This window comes from Meleagris gallopavo, chromosome 21 (assembly GCF_905368555.1).
Source record: "Meleagris gallopavo chromosome 21, MGAL_WU_HG_1.1, whole genome shotgun sequence".
Classification (NCBI taxonomy): domain Eukaryota; kingdom Metazoa; phylum Chordata; class Aves; order Galliformes; family Phasianidae; genus Meleagris; species Meleagris gallopavo.
Window position 1 is genome coordinate 6,834,842 of NC_139424.1, and position 16,906 is coordinate 6,851,747.

Below are 16,906 nucleotides of genomic sequence, written 5' to 3' on the forward strand. Positions count from 1 at the left end.
GCAATCTCCTGTGGAATCCTGCCTGTCCTGTGCCACGCCAGCTCTGGCTGAACTTGGCACGTGTGTGTGCAGGTGGCAGCTGTTTCACGTGTACCTCCGTCCCAGCACAGCAGCACAGATCTCCTGCTGTCAGGGAAGGATCACTAAATCTGGCTGGGCCACTTCTGCCCCTATTCTATGCCAATCCATCCCGTAAGTGTGTCCCACCTGCACTCGGTCTGTCCTCCTGGGACAAGTGGGATCACTTTCACTTTCAGCAGCAAGCAGTGGTGCGGCTGTGCGCGGTGTCGGAGGGTCCCCAGTGCCTGAGCAGCACCTCCCTCCCATCACACAGAGCAGCAAGCTGTGATTTGATGCTTGTGAGCTCACAACACCAGGGGATGGCTGGGTGAAGGGCACATTGTATTGCGCCCAGGCCAAACATCCTCCTGTGGGAGGAGAGCGCTGTGTAGGAGCAGGGCTTGTGCTTGCTTGCTCTGCCTGGGAGGCAGCTGGCAGACAGCTGTTTTGAGGTAACTTACTTTGCACAGGGCTGATGGTGTTGGCTGTGTTGGGCATTGTGGTGATGGTGGTGATACAGCTGAGTGGTGCTCTTTGTGTTCCCCGAGCTCCATCTCCACCCCATTGCTTTGTGGGGCTCTGCTCCCCCTTGGGGGCACCCAGCCTGTCTGTCCTTCTGCAGGTGGTGACCCTATGGTGAGGGTTCCCTGCACCCAGCAGAGCCATAACCTATCGTTTTCATCCTGCATTCCCATTGCTGAACAACTTCTCTACCAACTGACTGAGTAGAAGCAAAGGAGCCCCGGATAACTCAGTCTGCTGCTGAGCTGTTGCAGCCTGAAACCTTTGGCCATGTCCCAGTAGTGTGGGCGGAAGGGAGCGGTCCCTGCCCCACGCTGCAGATAGGAGCCCTTGGAACAGCTATTGGGCTTGGGGGAATCATGTTGGAGGAAGGTCACTCATTACTGAGCCTGGCTATGTAACATGTCCCACGTGATCCCTGCGTAAAGCTGCCTCATATCAGCAGTGAGCCCAACGGTGCGTGCTGTGAATGGGACAGCCTTGGCTGAGCAGCTGCAAACTCACCTGTAATGGGATTTCTGTGTTCTGTTGGTGCACTGCTTGTCTTTCACCTCATAGTACTGAACTGGGAGCCTGACCCTTGCTGGATAAAGTCTTGTTTCACCACAGAAGCCATCTGGGTGTCCCAAGGGCAGCGCCTAAAGGATGAGCCCAGTTGAGTTCATTCTTTATTTGGCATTGTCAGAGCAGTGATGTGAGCTCAGCTCCGATCAGTGGGTGAGAGCTGCGGCAGGGCAGGAAGGGACGCCTGCATTGCTCGGTGTAGCAGCCCAGAGCCACGCTCCTGGAGTCGGAGCAGCTGTAGGGCCGTTCCCAAGCAGAAGCCGATGAGATGCTGCCAAAGACTGAACTCTATGGGACGTCCAGGTGCAGTCCGGTCTGTGCTTTGCGCATCCATCCGCCAGGAGGGGCCTCGGTCCCCAAAGCAAGTCCCTGAGCCCTGCTGCAGGTCAGTGTTTGCTGGTCACGAGCTTTATCACAACGCCGAGTGCGAGCACTGCGATGGCCGCGACCGCCGCCAATCCTCGCCGCAGGATCAGCCCCCAGGTGGGCGCAGCGCCCGGCAGCGCACCGCGCGGCTCCTCCTGGAAATTGGCACCATCCGTCCTGGTGATGCCCGTGAGCACCACGCCGTTCTGAGCATCCACTCCCGCTGCAATGAGATGAGAAGAGGTCACCGTGAGCCTCTGCCAGAAATCTGCGCGCTGCAGACACGTAGCCGTCATCCCCAACCCCGGCCGTACCTACGCAGCCCCGCACCGTTGCAGCAGGGAGGTGAGTGTGGGGCATCAGGGATGGCCCCTTGCTGTGGGGCTCCGGGTTCTGCTGCTGCTCCTCCAGCGGCTGTGGGGTCACTCCTGCACGGCGCTGAGCCTGGGGGAGCAATGGGACTCAGCCGGGGGGGATCCCCACCTGCAGTGCCTATGCGTGTTTTGTGTGTCCAGAAATGGCACAGTAAAGGATGCCCCCAGTTCCCCAAAGCTGGTGGGAACCTCAGAGCTGTTAGCTCAGAGGGGCATCTCGAGGCGCGTGTGCTGGGAGGAAGCAGAACGTGAAGGAGCATCCGTGGTCTCAAACATGGGATGCCAAAACCCAGGGCTCCATCCCATCCCACTCAGTGGGTGCAGCACATGGTTACCTCCTCAGCCGCCTTCCTCCAGTCCATGCGGCAGATGTAGATGAGGAAGCAGGTGCAGAGCATGGAGACACAGACAAGCATGCTGAGCCACAGCCCTGCCGAGGGCATGCTGGTGTCAGCTGGGCAACATCACCAGGCAGACCCAACCGAGAAGGGACAGCGAGCCAAGAATGGGGACATCACCAGGGTTGTGGGAATGGGGCTGCCCAGCAGAGCTGCAGTGGTGGCTTTCCCCAGGGTGATTTAGGGCACTCAGCAGTGCACTGACTCTTCCAGTCTGCCCCAGTGCTTCCAGTCCCCAGCAGCACTGCAGAGCCAGGCAGAAGAAGCAGTAGGGAGCTGCATCCATCTGGGGGGGCTGGGGGAGGCAGTACCTATGACACCAATCCTGGCCACGAAGAGCAGCACAGCTCCCAAGGGCAGTCCCACACCATAGTAGCTCACAGCGTTGAGGATGGCACCGAATTTCTGCTTGCCTGTGCCTCTGAGCACCCCACCACAGGCACACTGCGGGGAGAGGGAGCAGGATGGGGCTGAATTTGAGGCTGTGAACCAGCCCTGAATACAAGACTTCCCCTGCCTCCTATCATAGAATCATTAAGGTTGGAATACACCTCTAAGGTCATCCAGTCCAACTGTCAGCCATCACCCCATGCCCACCAAACCGTGTCTCAATGCTCATTTCTCTTCACCCCATCCTGCAGGTTCGGTGCTTTTCATACACTCAACTCCAAGACCCCCTTCTAAAAGTAGCAGCATTCCCAGGGACTTACACACATGGCTTCAAACAAGTGGAAGACGACATAGACCGGCATGACCCAGGCCACCAAGTCGATAATCTCCCTGCAGACAAAGAGCCAGCAGTCTCTTTTTGGGAACAAACATCCATGGCCGAGAGCCGGGGGCACTCACTTTTCATTGGTAAAGATGTATCCCAGCACGTCCTTTGTGGCAGCTAAAATGGCCCCTACAGCAACGCAAAACCCCCCTGGAAAGGAAAGCAAGGAGGTGAGTGCATCCTGATGGCAATGGGGAGCTTGGAGCAGAGCAAGAATGGGGCAGAGCACTGCTGCTGACCTGTGCAGAGCATGCTGGTGGAGGAGGATCTCTTGGCCACCTCGATGTCACCGGCGCCCAGAGCATTCCCCACCTGCACACTGGCAGCTGTGCCAAGCCCCAGGGGGATCTGCAGCCACAGGGGGTAAAGACAGTGGCAAGAGGGACAATGGAGCATCAGGCTTAATTTTGGTCATCTACTTCATGGGAAGGGGAGGTGGAAGCAAGGAGGGACTTGAGCATGGAGAGGGGAGATGTAGAGAATGGAGCTGAGTGAAGCTGAGCTTTGGCTGTATCTGAGCTGGGACTGACCCTGATCTGAACCCCAAACCCCCATCACTTACCATGAAGGCAACGACGGACACCTCGTAGATCACAGACTGTGCTGACAGCTCCACGACACTCAGCAGCCCTGGGGGCAGGAGGTTCAGGTGCTCAGCCCCTGTGATAACCACAGTGCCCCATCTCACCCTGGCAGTCCCTCTCTCTCTGCTGACCTATCAAGAAGCTGCCGATTTCATAGGTCCACCACTCGATGCACATCATGAGCATGCTGGGGATGGCCAGGGAGGTGAAGCTGTCCCACTCCAGCAGGCACTCTCTGGACCAGCCTATGGAGAGGAGAGGGTTTGGAGGTTGGATGTTAGGTTGGATATTAGGAAAAATTTCTTCTCGGAAAGAGTGCTGATGTGTTGGAAGGGGCTGCCCAGGGAGGTGACGGAGTCACTGTCTGTAGAGGTATTCAAGAAAAGATGTCACACTGAGTGACATGATCTAGAGCAGTCACAGGCATGGGTTGGTAGTTGGATGTGATCTTACTGGTCTTTCCAACCTTAATGATTCTATCGAGGAGATGATCCATCCTGATGGAAGCCAGACTGGCCAAATATCACCCCAGAAGCTATTAGCAGAGCCCCCAGCACAATTCTCATGGGCTTTGTGTGACCTCTAGCTGCAAAGCATGCACATACAAGCTGAGCTGCAACGCTCAGCTCATCCTTCCCAGATCAGAGCACCTGAGGACAACCTCATGCCTACGCCTGCGCTCATCCGGCTTTGGGGCCAAACCCTACAATGCCTCGACAAAGGGCTTCCTTCCTCCCCAATTAATGGTTACTGCACGGTGCTCTGCCAACGCCTGCATGCCAAGCTGCCACTGGAGCAGCACAGCATCCCCAGGCTGGGGTTAATGTTTCTCCTCCAGCACTAACAGAGCTCACTCAGAAGAAGCGGTAGAAGATTGACGAATGCATGCATAAAGCAGGAACTGGAGGGAGATGCCTTACCTCCCCACGTCTTCACGTGGAGCTTCTTGCCTACAATGTACAGGAACAAGAAAATGGTTTGAGAATACTGAGCAATGGTGTTGGCCCAGGCAGAACCCCTGGAAAGGAAATGAGAAAGGCTGTTGGCATCGTGCTCACGTCTCCCCGGGTTTGGGGTGCTGGAGCCTGATGTCCCTGGGAGCACCAGCCGTGGCTGATGGTGTGGTGTCCCCAAAAATGACTTGTTGGTTTCATTTTCCCCCCTGCAGGCATTACTCACACAATTCCCAGGTGGAACACATAGAGGAAGACGGAGTTGGCGATCACATTGACAATGTTGCCAATAAGCCCACTCAGCACCAGGGGCCACATGATCATCTGCAACAAGGGGTGAACAGGGGCTGCCATCTGCCATGGCTGTAGGAAGACCCCACCAGCCCCCCCTCCCCACAGCTTTAACAAGAGAGGAAACTTCTGGCATTGGAGGTATAGCTCTGAGATGGAGACATTGGATGGGATGTCCATTGGGAGGAGGGATGGATCTCTCTGGAAGAGCTCTCCATGATGTTTTATGGGTGTGTGGTTAGGGGAGCCCTGAGCTGAGAGGAGCCTGGATGGGCATGGGGTGTGGGACCTACCTGGTTCTGCAGGTACCTGGTCTCCAAGTTATACAGAAACACTGCCTGGAAAGCAAATGGATGCATGAGCTGGGGCCAGTGCTGGGACAGAAAGGTGCAAAACACATGGCCAGCAGCCAGGGCTTACCGGCAGAGCTGGGACAAACGCCATCACATAGAGCTGGGTTAACCTGGGGGACACGAGAGGTACGGTCAGCGAGGGACACAGCCACCAGCACCCCACAAAGCAGGGCCCCCTGGATTCCACCCAACCTGGAGACTTCAGGGTCCTGGCGGATGAGCAGCAGGAGCTGCTCGATGTTGATGAGCACAGCGCAGCAAGGGAAGCAGCAGAGCAGGAGGATGATGATGGCACGCTGCAGGATCACCCCCACGCGCAGCAGGTTCCTGCTGCCATAAGTCTGAGGGCAAGAGCACGGCATGAGCTCTGCTCCTGGGAAGGGCTCAGTATTTCCTCTGGAGTTCAGTGCTCCCGGTTATGGGATGGCTGCTGGAGCTCAGCAGCACCGGGTGATGCTTGAAACCCTGGTGGGTGGCCCCAGGGCAATGACACCCACCTGCGATATCAAGGTATCACATGCTGAAGACAGACCGTATCCTACAGAGATGGCAGTGACATTTATAACCTGGAAATGGGAATACAAACTGAGAAAAGTGAGTATTTAAGGCTTTTAAGTGAGAACAGTTCAAAGGAGGCTGAAGTCTCCTCTGTCCCCTCTGCCTGCAGGTCTCAGCCACCCGTCCCCATATCCCAGCCCCACAGCACGCTCACCGCGATGGCCAGCGTGACGGAGGCCAGCTCGACCTTGCCCAGGTGGCCGCAGAAGATGGAGCTGACCAGGTGTATCAGGAAAATCAGCAGCTGGATCAGGATCTGAGCGTGAGGAGAGGAGATGCGAAGGTTGGAGATGGAGGTGGGTGGTGGGGACACCTCCAGGCTGGGACGTGGTGGGGACAGGAGGGCGGCATTGGTTGCTCCCTTCTCTGGGTCCTTACCAGCGGCCCTGCCAGCACCAGCAGCTTCTTAGCATCCTCCCAGAAGCTGTCTGGGATCAGGCGCTGCATCCAGCGACGTTTCTTGTTGCGGCCATCGGCTGTCCCCTCGCTGATGCCGTTCTCCTCGGGCCGCTTCATTCTGCTGCTCTGCCAGGAGTGAAATGTTTCCTTTTTTCTGCGCTCTGTTAAAGCTGCCGGGTCCCACAGCCCTGACAGGGTGAGCAATGTGTAACTTGGGGGTGAACTTCAGCCTGGCCGGCTTGGCTGCGTACGGCCGGCAGCGATGGGCAGGGCAGGGAGCGGGGCTTTGGGCAGCGCAGATCCTGCGTCCCACTGCAGAGGAGCCCAAGAGCTCAGCGAAAACTGATGTAGGAGCTGAGCCTTCCCAAATCGTCCCTGTGAGCCCTCATACCCTGCTCTGCTGTGTCCGGTGGGCAAGAAAGTCGTCCTCCTCTTCCAGCAGAGATGGAGTGTCTGTGGGTCCGTCCGCTGCTGGCGGCTGGCTGTGAGTGTTCTGGGCCGTTCTCATCTCAGCGCGGCGTTGGCCAAGACAAGCCGGCCCCATTGGCTCCAGCTGTTTGCCCCGCACAGCGCGGCCGCGTCGGGTTTCAGCAGCACTGCTCTGCCAGGCCAAATATAGCATCCTGCCTGGGCCCAGCACAGGGTGCTGGCAATGGCTGGGAGCTGCTGCCCTGGGAGCAGCCCCTGTTCTGCACAGAGCAGACAGTGGCTCCATGCCTGTCCTACTCTTCCCGGGCTGTGGTGCCAAAACAACAGTGACTGCAAGCAGGTCACAGCCTGGCGCATCCTCCCACGCCTGGGGACGGCCCACTGAGGCTGTGGTTAATGCCTGCTGTGAGCTCCTGTATGAACCATCTCACCCACAGGCACCCATTGCTACATGCCAGGAGGTGCCTTGCACAACTGGAGGTGATGATTGCGTCCGAGGGCTGAGCACACAGCCTGCAGCATCGCTGCTGCCACACCGCTGCAGGTAGGAGAGCTCATACAGGGGGCAGGCAGTGCTGTTAGCACACGTGGCATCCCCTTGGCAGCACCACAACACCCTCCCCAGTGAGAACCAGCAGCAGCTGAGGTGCACAAATCCCTGACTGCTTCTGCAGCCTCAAACCCTAAGGCCAGGAGTTAGAGGCCGCGTTTAAGGTTATTCTTATGAGGCTTGGTCATCTACACAAACCAGCACACGCCTCCCCTCACCCAATTTGGTCGTGCCAATGACCGGAGTCATGTTCACACCCTGTTAACAGCACAACATTTACTCAGAAAACTTTTATTGTATCAAAATCCCACCTTACAAAAGTGCAAAGAAGAGTTGCTCTAGGCCCTGTGCCTGTCACGCAGGGCCGGCGCCCAGTGCCCTGGCAGAGCAGTCAGCCCTTTTCCAACACAGTGGGCCTTGCACAACAGTGGGCTCCAACACCTTGAGGTGCTGGTGTGCAAGGGACCACACTGAACAGGCAGTCTGGGCCTCTGCCATTAGCAAATGATTTGGACAAGTGCTCCCAGCAAGGAGGAAGCAGGACGGCAGCACGGGGTCCCTGTCTCCATCCCTGGCCACGCCAAAGGTAAGTTCCAGCCTTCCAAAGTGACATCTCCCAGGCAGTGCTGGAGAAGGGACCAGTTCTCAAGCTCAACCCCTTTAAGAACCATGTGTGTGGGACAAGATATTATAACCAGAAATGGAGCAAAGTGAACTCTGTGAGGGGCTGAGGGAGAATTACTTCCTGCACCATCCTCCTGGGGCATCACTGTGTGCCCTCCTGCACAGTTCCCTGGTGGCACGCTGGCACTGCCTCTAGCTGTGGGCTGTCTGGAGCCGGACCAGCACGCCCACCAGCAGCACAGCAAGGGCAGCAGCAGCAGCCAGCACCCGACAGACAATCAGGGCCCTCCATGCTACAGCAGGAGGAGCAGGGACATCCGCTGGCTCTTCCTGAGTGATGAGCTGGTGATCTGGGAGCCTCTCACCTCCTCCCACCATGCTATCAGGCAGCACCACGGTCTCCACAGTGTCTGTGTCTACAGAGATGTAATCTGTGCAAGAGAGGTGAGTGCTGTAGGGAAGCTGAACTGCAAAGCCTGCAGCCCCCATCTGCTCCTCGTCCAGTCCTGAGGGTCCTCTCCGAGGCTCGGGGCTGAGGGGAGATGCAGGTGGGCTCTGGCTCTTCCCTGGAGCAGCCAGGGTGGTGACAAGGGTAACAGGGACCAGCACCAGACACTGTGCTCTTTCCAGCTATCAAAGCTGGAAGGACAGACACCACAGCCATGGCTATGAAGGAGAGGAAGGGCTGGGTGGAAGATTTGTGCTCCCTCGCTGTTGTAAGGCATGGTTACGTACCTATAGCAGATGTTTTGTTAGCAGCTGTGCCATTGGAGTTCACATCTTCCAGCTGTTTTTTCAGACCAGCTCGGACTTGAGCCTAAAAGCACACACAAGAGTTGTTCTCAGAGCAGAAATGTGCTGCCCAGCCAAGCAAACCTGAGCCTCCTCCCTGACCCTCCCAAAGCAAGCATGCTTAGCCCAAACTGCTCCAGTACTACAGAAGAGGACAGAGCTGGTGTCACTTTAGCTCCCCATAGACATCTTTACTGCTATTCTGGGGCAAAAACTGGCATAACACCTACTAGGAGTTACTGCAGGGAAGCACAAGTCTTACCTCTTCTGCAGCTTTTTTCCAATCCATGCGCATGACAAAAGCAGAGAAGGAGAGGGATTGCAAAGAGATACAAACGATCATCCCTACCCACAGACCTGCCAGAATGGAAATGAACTTCAGTGAGCGCTGATGGAAGCCCCACTGCTGCCAGTCGCGGTCAAAATGCCATACGCAGCCAGAGCTGCAGTGCTGAGCAGAGGATGCACGTACCCAGCACCCCCATTTTGGCTGCAAACATCAGTGAGATGCCGATGGGCAAACCGACGGCGTAATAACCGACAGCGTTGGCGATGGCACCCAGCTTCTGCTTCCCTGTGCCCCTCAGCACACCGCCACAGGTTGCCTAAGGAAAGCAGCAGGGAAGAGGGAGAATTTGAGAGCTGTGGAAGAGTTGTTTTGCAGCAATGCCAAGAGGCAGCTGCAAGCACAGGGGATGCTGAGGTGCTATGGGTGATGCAAGCTGCTGCTGTGATAGTTTTTTCAGTTTGCTTTTCTGTATCGTCGTAACAGATCAAGAAAGACCTAAAGGCACCTTTGCACTCCCCACTGTACCCCTACTCGCAGGGAGGAATTGCTCCTCATGCTGAAATACTCACTGCTGCTGCATCAAACAAGTGGAATGGAGCAAAGATGATCATCACTTTGGACACCAACATAACAATCTCCCTGTTAGAAAGACGTATGTACTGATCAGGGAAAGCAGCACAGTATGGGCTCGTGGCACTCTGGTTCTGATGCATCTCCTGGGCCAGCTGCAAAGCCTGATCCCAGCCTCTGAGCTGCTCCTGGGCAGATCGTTACCCAAAATGGTAACAAAACTCCAAAGAAAGCTGCCAACCCACTTGTCATTGGTGAAGATGTAGCCCACCACGTCTTTGAGGGTTCCCAGTAACGTTGCAACCACCACAGCAAAAACTCCTGAAAGAAAAAGAAATGATTGAACCTCAAAGGCTGCATGTGCTGCTTCTGAGCAGGTCCAGACCTCAGGGGCTTCACGTGATGGGGACGGGGCTTGGCAGATCTCCAGGTATTACTGCAGAACAGGACAAGGCTGCTGCCCTTACTTTTCCCCTTGATACTCTATCCACCATCTGGAGGTGGAAGACAGAATGCTAAATTGTGCTTTAACTATCAAAACCTTTGCACTAGGTTCCTAACAGTGCAGAAGAGCCAGGGTCTCACCCTGTCCAAACAGAGAAATCTGAATAAGTGGGCTTGGGTTGCTGGGAATGGTCACCAGCCCTGTGAGAGGTGAACTGAACCTACTGCTGATAATTCTTTTATTCCCCTCTGCAGGGACCTGGGCTGACCTGCGCACAGCAGAGCAGTGATGCAGGACGTCTTGGCTTGCACTACATCTCCTGATCCCAAGGCATTGCCCACTCTGACGCTCACGGCCACACTGAAGCCAAGAGGCACCTGAGAAGCAGCAGATAAAGAAGAGGTGAGTGCCAACAGCCTGCAGCAACTGTCTTCTTCCCCAGTAGGAAATCTGCAGCTGATCCCAGTTTTATGCACCCAGTCCTTACCATGTATGCTGCAGAGGAGAGCTCGTAGATGACAGACTGAGCGCCCAGTTCCACCACACTGAGCAGCCCTGGAAAAGATTCACCACTTTGTTAATTAGGTCAAAATTAGCTGCATTAACTTTTCCTTTGCTGACAAGAAGGCAGTGACTACAGGGTTCCCATCTAACACATGCAGCAAACTGCAGAAGCAGCCCTGCATAGGAAGCTGCTGGCAGGAGATGCTCAGAGACATACTCGAGAGGCAGCCACCTCTCATCTTGCATGGCTGCAAGATGCCCTGCAGAGCCACGGAAAGAGAATTTGGACTCACCTGCCAAGAAGCTCCCGATCTCAAAGGTCCACCATTCAATGCACATCATGAGCATGCTGGGCAGTGCCAGCTGGATGTAGGAGCCCCAGTCCAGGAGGCAATCTCTGGTCCAACCTGCAACGTAGGGGTGAAGTAGCATGAGCGCATGATCCTCTTTTTCCTTGCTGGATGAGAGCCATGAGGTTACGTGAACACTCTAAAGACAGCAACCCATGGGATGTTGTAGGAAACCAGCCTAGAGCTGCTGTACCACAGAGCATCCCAGAGGTGGGGGGAACAGGAATGGGGTTGGGGCTACAGTAAGGGACCTGAGGCCATGGCTACAGCCTCTCTCACAGTGAGGAGATCCCTTTATCAGACCTACAACCCAGGTGCTGATGACAGTGCCATATCCCCAGGGCCAGGCACTGGTCTGATGAAGGGTTAAGCTCTGAAGAATACCTCCCCATGTCTGCACGTGGATCTTCTTCCACCACACAAAAAGGAAGAGAAGAATGGCCTGAGTGTACTGAGAAGCAGTGTTGGCCCAGGCTGAGCCCCTGGGGAGAGAAACAGGCAGGTTACAAACAACACCCTCACTCATTTTTCAGCTCCAGCAGACCTGGTGGCAAGCACCTATCCCTTGCTGCAGGTATGGCCCCTTCCCCCCCCACATGGCACCCAAATTAAACCCTCACAGCCACAAGCAAACCCCTGCACCAGGCAGAGGCTGTCACCAGTTCTGCTCACACTTACACCATGCCCAGCTTCAGTGCATATAGGAAGAAGGCGTTCATGGCCACGTTGAGGATGTTGGCTGCAACTCCTGTCACTACCTGAGGCAAAATGATCGCCTGGAAGACAAGGAGAGACTTTAGAGTTTTCTTTTCTAGCACTGCCCAAGCTCACAAGCCTGCAGCCACGACCCAAGCTACCATCCAGCAAACACTGGGAAGACTTTCAGCAGTGTCTGAGGAGAAAGCCAAGAAGGTGGCTCCTGTTTCAGGTAAGATCAGATTGTACTAGACACACAGAGGACAGCATGCAGGGCTCAACAGTTGGTACAATCAGCTCAGTGCAGAGCTCGGAGGTAGCAGCAGGAGAATGGAGCAACCCAAAGGCGATTCCCACAAGCTCCTCCTGTCCCACAGAGCCAGCTGGAGGCTGTGGATCACACATTCCTCAGCCCAGCTCTCCCCAGGACAGGATGAACTTAGATCTCCAACCTTATCCACGTTCTTAGGAACTGGCCCAGAGCCTGGTTACACAATACCTGACTTAGTAAATATCTTGTCTGCAGCTGGTACAGAAACGCCGCCTGCAAGAGTCAGAATTCATTTGTCAGCACTGCTGTACTATGGTTCAGTGACCAGCTACAGTTTAACACCTACAGCAAGGTACTTCCCACAGCTCTTGCATGGCTGTGTCAAGGTGCTACAACATGGCACACTGCCCACAATCCCGTGCCTATGCTTGATTTTAACCTTGGAGCACAGCTTCAGCTTAGAGGAGCTTCTCCGGAGAGAGGCAGATAACAGCTGAGAGTCCAGTGGCTGCATGTGTGTGAGCTGCAGCCTTTATCACAGAGCTCTGCAGCACTCAGTTCCAATGTCCAGAGCTTGTAACTTGTTGTGCAGAGACGTGGCCTGCAGTAAAGCCTCTGCACACGACTATGAAGGAATGCATGTTTTTGCTGGTCCAGCAGCTGCTGGCCAGTGCGCATCCATTAAGGCTTAAGAGGCACATTGTAAAACTCAAAATCATGCTGCCTTGTGACCTACAGAGCAAGGACCCTCCCTCGTTTCCCCATTTGTTACTGAGGGATGCAGAGCTTCTAAGAGCTTTAGCAACAACTTACAGGAAGAGCTGGAATAAAGATCATCACGTAGACCTGCGTTAATCTGGAAAGAGAGATGTTTACCAGTTAATGAGGCAGGAAAGCAGGAGCCAAACCAAGCAGAGTTGTATTTGAGCTCCACACAGCCTTGATTTCAACACTATGCAGTAACCCAGCCCCAATCAAACACCCAGTACATATGGGCCTGACCAAAGGGCTCCAAGGCCTGCAGGGCTGAGACCTGATGTGCTGCTGATCAGAGAGGGGTCACACTCAATCTCACTCTGACCTGGAGACCTCGGGGTCCTGCCGGAGGAGCAGGAGGATCTGCTCAGTGTTGATGAAGATCGCCCAGCAAGGAAAGCAAAACAGGAGCAGGATGAGGATCCCTCGCTGCAGGATGGTGCCCACTTGCTTCAGGTTTTTGCTGCCATATGTCTACGTGAGGACAGAGCACCAAAGTAAGAGTTGTGGGGAGCCAAAGGGTCTGGGCAAATGCTCAAGGCTGGGGCAGCGATGTCATTTTCCCTCTTGCTCCCAGCAGTGGCCACCAGCAGGCTGGTTGGGTTTAGCTGGCTCTTGAGTTGATTGTGCTTCCCTCTGCTACCCATCCTCCCACCTTTTGTGCCCAAAACCACACCACAGAGGAGGTGAGACACTGCCAACCAACCCCTCCAGTAACAAGGAAGGGGGAGCTGCCACCAACCTGGGACATCAGCGTGTCACATGCCGAGGCCAGACCAGAACCAACGGAGATGCCGATCACATTGATGACCTGGAGGAGACACAAGTGACTTGGGTAAGTGAGAATCATAGGGAACGTGGCCCAAAGCACCATATCCCTCCCTGTTGAGAAGAGAGACTGTTCTGCTGTGAGTTTTTTGGGAAGTTTCCAGACTTCCTCTGTTTTTCACAATAACACATTGATATTACCTAAATAGCCTATTCCTTGTTATGATGTGAAAAGGAACATCTAGCAAGGGATGAGCAGCTAAAGGACTACAAGCAGTGCAGCTCCCCACCACACACACACACAGCTAGGTCTTGCTGCCCAGCTGCTGGCCTTGCACAGTCACTGCCGTTCAGCTCACATCTCCTGCCTCTGCTCAGGGCAAAGGAAGGAACAATTTGGTGGATGCAATCTTTGTGTTGCATCAGGCTGTGCGCAAAGAATCCTCAGATAAGCATTCCTCCAGGGTTCTTCTTTTGCCCCTTCTTCTTTTCTATTCCCCTTTTTTTGATTTCTTACCATTTTCATGTTTCAAATCAGAGGGTAAGCAGAGCAATACATACAGACACGGCCAGCGTCACAGCATCCAGCTCAGCTTTCCCCAGATGGCCACAGAATATAGAGCTGACCACGCTGATCAGGAACCCCAGCAGCTGGGCTACAAACTAGAATGAGAAGAGGAGATGGAGAAGTGAGCACCATGGGGACAGAGGAGCACCGCCCTTCCCCTGCAGCTGGGCCATGGCCAGTTGGGTTTGAACCAACTGCAAGTTTCCCCCAGGTTGCTGGTGGCTCTGTCCTTAAACCCAGTAGTGTTTTGGTGTTACAAAGCCAATCTGTTAGATGTCCTTGTTTAGCTGAGGCTTAATGGTTTCCCTGAAAGCCTCTTTTCCATCATGGAAGCTGAGTAGAGAAGGAAAATGAAAATTCCCAATGCTTTTTTGCACTTCCATGCATCTGGGGAAAGCTCAGCTCCCCAAAACACGGTGTCCTTTCCACTAAGTCTGGCCTGTACCTTCCTCTCCAGCAAGGATTGGTGATGCTGTCACAGACAGTGAGCTCAGGACCCCATTTGTCCTTGGCAAGAGGTCAATCCCAATGCAGCACGGAACTGCTGGAAGAGGATGGTAAGAGCAAGAGATCCCATGGCAGGTGGGTACAGCTGGGGGGCCGTGCCTGGGGGCTGCTCACACTCCTGTCTTCCTTGCAGGCTCCAGAGCTGCTGGAGAACTAGCTCCTGTGAGGTCTGAGGAAGAACCAAACCAAACCTCCCACCGCTGCCTGCGGATGCTGCATTGTTTCAGGCCTCAGCACATCCAAGCAGCTGTGAGTAATCCCTGCAGGAGAGCTCTGTACCTCTGTGACTGCTTTAGCACAGAGAGCTAAACCTGGCAATCAGCACCAGCTTTGTTTTGAGGTTCTCTGTGCCCACCAAGCAGGGGATGGAAGCGTTGAGGGGCTGATGGGCACCGCTACGGGAACAGAAACCACCGTGACTTCCTCTGCTGCACCGCGGCATTGGGGCCACGTGAGTGTCAGCGAGGACATCGCCCAGAGCTGCTCCACTTGGTCCTCGTCTACCAGGAGGGGCGGAGGGCTCAGGACACAGAGCATCCAGTTAGATGGATTTTCAGCCCAAGCCAGCAGCAAAGCCCGGGCTCCCAACGCACTGCCGGGGGAAGGAGACGGCTGGAAGGGAATCTGCCGCGCTGGGTGACAGCTAAAGGATGAACCACAGCGGTTGGACTCCGGCCGAGCCCCGTCCGTGCCGGCAGGCGGGTGCAGGCGGCACCGAAGCGCCTCGGAGCAGCGCCGGCTCCGGGGAAATCTCCGCGGAAAGCTCCGTTCAGGCCCTCCCGCGCCCCGCGCCGCTCCCGTCCCCGCATCCCCGGCTCTCACCACCGGCCCCGCCAGCCGGGCCAGCTCCCCGCTCTCCCGCCGGACCCCCGCGGGCAGGAGGCGCCGCGCAGCCCGCAGGCACCGCGCCGTCAGCCCGCCCGTCTCCGCCATGGGGCCGCACCGCCGCTCCGCCGGGCCGCCCGCCCGCCCTATGAGCACGGCCTCCCCGCCCCCGGGCCGTGGGGCTGCCGGCTGGGGGCGGTGCGGGTCGGCGCGCCGCGAGGAGCCCGGCTGCCGTACGGGGGGATCCACGTATGTGTGCCCCAAGCAGGAGGATGTGGGTTTGGCGGTCAAGGTTTGCCCATGGAAGACAAAGGGATTTCTCAGCGCATACTCCGGGGATGTCTCCCCTGCCGTCAGCACCCTGTGGATTCCCCATCAGTAAGGGCACCTGGGGCTTGTCGTAGAATCACAGAGCCATTCAGGTTGGAAAAGACCTCTAAGAACCCTAATTCCATCCCCACCACCACCGCGCCCACTGACCACGTCCCTCAGTGCCACATCTCCTTGGTTCCTGAGCACCTCCAGGGACTCCCCCACCTCCCTGGGCAGCTGTGCCACTGCCTGGCCACCCTTACAGAGAAGAAATGTTAAGTTCTTTACAGAGAGAGTGGTGAGGTGCTGGAACAGCTGCCCAGAGAGGCTGTGGATGCCCCAACCTTGGAAGTGTTCAAGGCCGGATTGGATGGGGCCCTGGGCTGCCTGGTCTGGTATTAAATGGGGAAGTTGGTGGCCCTGCATGTGGCAGGGGGTTGGAGATTCATGATCCTTGAGATCCCTTCCAACCTGGGCCATTCTGTGATTCTGTGAAATGTTTACTTCTATCCAACCCTGAACAACCCTTGGCACAACTTAAGGCTGTCACTTCTCATCCTCCAAACCAGGGACCCCCCATCCAGCTGACCGGTGCTGCCAATGGTGGGACCACACCTCGGCTGGGATGCCCGTAAAGGACCATATTTTGAATGGGAGTTCAGGTTGTTATGAGGGAGATGTGAAGTCACCATCCCTAGAACAGTTTTCAAGAGCAGTGGAGACATGGCACTGAGGGATGTAGTTTAGTGGGCACGGTGAGCATGGTTTGATGGCTAGACTAGATGGTCTTTTCCAACCTTAATGATTCTATGCTCCTACAAAGCTGAAATTCTACCTACATGCAGGTGCTTAGAACCAAGCAGCTATCCTCAAATTATTTCCACCGTATGGAAAATTACAGTGGAAAGGGAGGATTGCTTGAACATAGAAGCTGTAACTGCTTATACTCTGTCTCAGTGACCTGCAGCTGTGATGTCACCTCCCAGAAATGTAAAGCCTCGTTAATGTTTCACCTTCCCCTTTGCTCCTTTGGCTAAGATATGACATCATGCAGTGCTGTGCAGCAGTGGTGAATCATAGCCTTCGATACGTGCCATGATAAAATCTGAGCACCACAGGTCACCACAGTGTCTGATCCCACTGTGGGTTGATCCTCAAGGCTGCAGGAGTCCTTGCTACCTGTAAATCTGCACCTTTGGGGCAGCTGTGAAGAAGTAGAAGTTGTCAGCAGTGAATGATGAACGTTCCTCCTGGCAGTCACAAGTCCACTGCCTGATGGACAGAGGGTTCCTGTGGTGCCTGGAGGCAGGAGAGGACAGGTAATGCTCTGATGGTGCCATTCAGTCCTCAACAAACTGAATGTGTGAATCCCTTTCAAGTTTGCTGTGATCCTGCTGGGACAAAAATAAATAAATAAATAAATAAATCCCACACTGGCAAAGAGAACCAACAA

At 55.3% G+C, this 16,906-nt stretch overlaps 2 protein-coding genes across 5 annotated transcripts; both read right to left on the reverse strand.

Moving 5' to 3' along the window:
- Window positions 1-1,247: 1,247 nt before the first annotated feature.
- On the reverse strand, window positions 1,248-6,781 carry LOC100538956 (multidrug and toxin extrusion protein 1-like). 4 transcript variants are annotated; one of them, XM_003211826.5, is made up of 18 exons: window positions 6,589-6,781; window positions 6,177-6,323; window positions 5,953-6,054; window positions 5,738-5,806; window positions 5,433-5,581; window positions 5,308-5,350; window positions 5,181-5,225; window positions 4,823-4,920; window positions 4,564-4,661; window positions 3,775-3,888; window positions 3,622-3,689; window positions 3,299-3,407; window positions 3,134-3,209; window positions 2,995-3,064; window positions 2,596-2,728; window positions 2,222-2,316; window positions 1,827-1,956; window positions 1,248-1,735 (listed from the first exon to the last, which is right to left on the reverse strand). In XM_003211826.5, exons 1-18 carry the CDS (start codon window positions 6,739-6,741, stop codon window positions 1,533-1,535), a joined length of 1,902 nt encoding a protein of 633 aa, XP_003211874.5. In that variant the 5' UTR covers window positions 6,742-6,781; the 3' UTR covers window positions 1,248-1,532. The 4 variants fall into 4 exon arrangements, with proteins under 4 accessions (XP_003211874.5, XP_010720375.3, XP_010720376.2 ...); XM_010722073.4 differs by lacking the exon at window positions 2,222-2,316; XM_010722074.4 differs by lacking the exon at window positions 2,222-2,316 and having other exon boundaries at window positions 6,177-6,318; window positions 6,589-6,719.
- Window positions 6,782-7,451: 670 nt separating this feature from the next.
- LOC100548109 (multidrug and toxin extrusion protein 2-like) lies at window positions 7,452-15,315 on the reverse strand. Its single transcript, XM_085240837.1, has 17 exons — window positions 15,139-15,315; window positions 13,803-13,904; window positions 13,216-13,284; window positions 12,799-12,947; window positions 12,531-12,573; window positions 11,946-11,990; window positions 11,429-11,526; window positions 11,135-11,232; window positions 10,694-10,807; window positions 10,384-10,451; window positions 10,165-10,273; window positions 9,697-9,772; window positions 9,451-9,520; window positions 9,065-9,197; window positions 8,855-8,949; window positions 8,536-8,617; window positions 7,452-8,231 (listed from the first exon to the last, which is right to left on the reverse strand). Exons 1-17 carry the CDS (start codon window positions 15,247-15,249, stop codon window positions 7,993-7,995), a joined length of 1,701 nt encoding a protein of 566 aa, XP_085096963.1. The 5' UTR covers window positions 15,250-15,315; the 3' UTR covers window positions 7,452-7,992.
- Between the last annotated feature and the right edge of the window lie 1,591 nt (window positions 15,316-16,906).

Coding starts and splice junctions, on each gene's coding strand:
- LOC100538956 (XM_010722073.4), bottom strand. CDS start 6,741: ATGGGGCCGGCTTGTCTTGGCCAACGCCGCGCTGAGATGAGAACGGCC. Junction 3,065..3,133: donor TACATCTTTACCAATGAAAA/GTGAGTGCCCCC, acceptor CTTTGTCTGCAG/GGAGATTATCGACTTGGTGG. Junction 1,736..1,826: donor AACGGTGCGGGGCTGCGTAG/GTACGGCCGGGG, acceptor ATCTCATTGCAG/CGGGAGTGGATGCTCAGAAC.
- LOC100548109 (XM_085240837.1), bottom strand. CDS start 15,249: ATGGCGGAGACGGGCGGGCTGACGGCGCGGTGCCTGCGGGCTGCGCGG. Junction 13,905..15,138: donor CCCGGCTGGCGGGGCCGGTG/GTGAGAGCCGGG, acceptor TTCTCATTCTAG/TTTGTAGCCCAGCTGCTGGG. Junction 8,618..8,854: donor GGAAAAAAGCTGCAGAAGAG/GTAAGACTTGTG, acceptor GTGTGCTTTTAG/GCTCAAGTCCGAGCTGGTCT.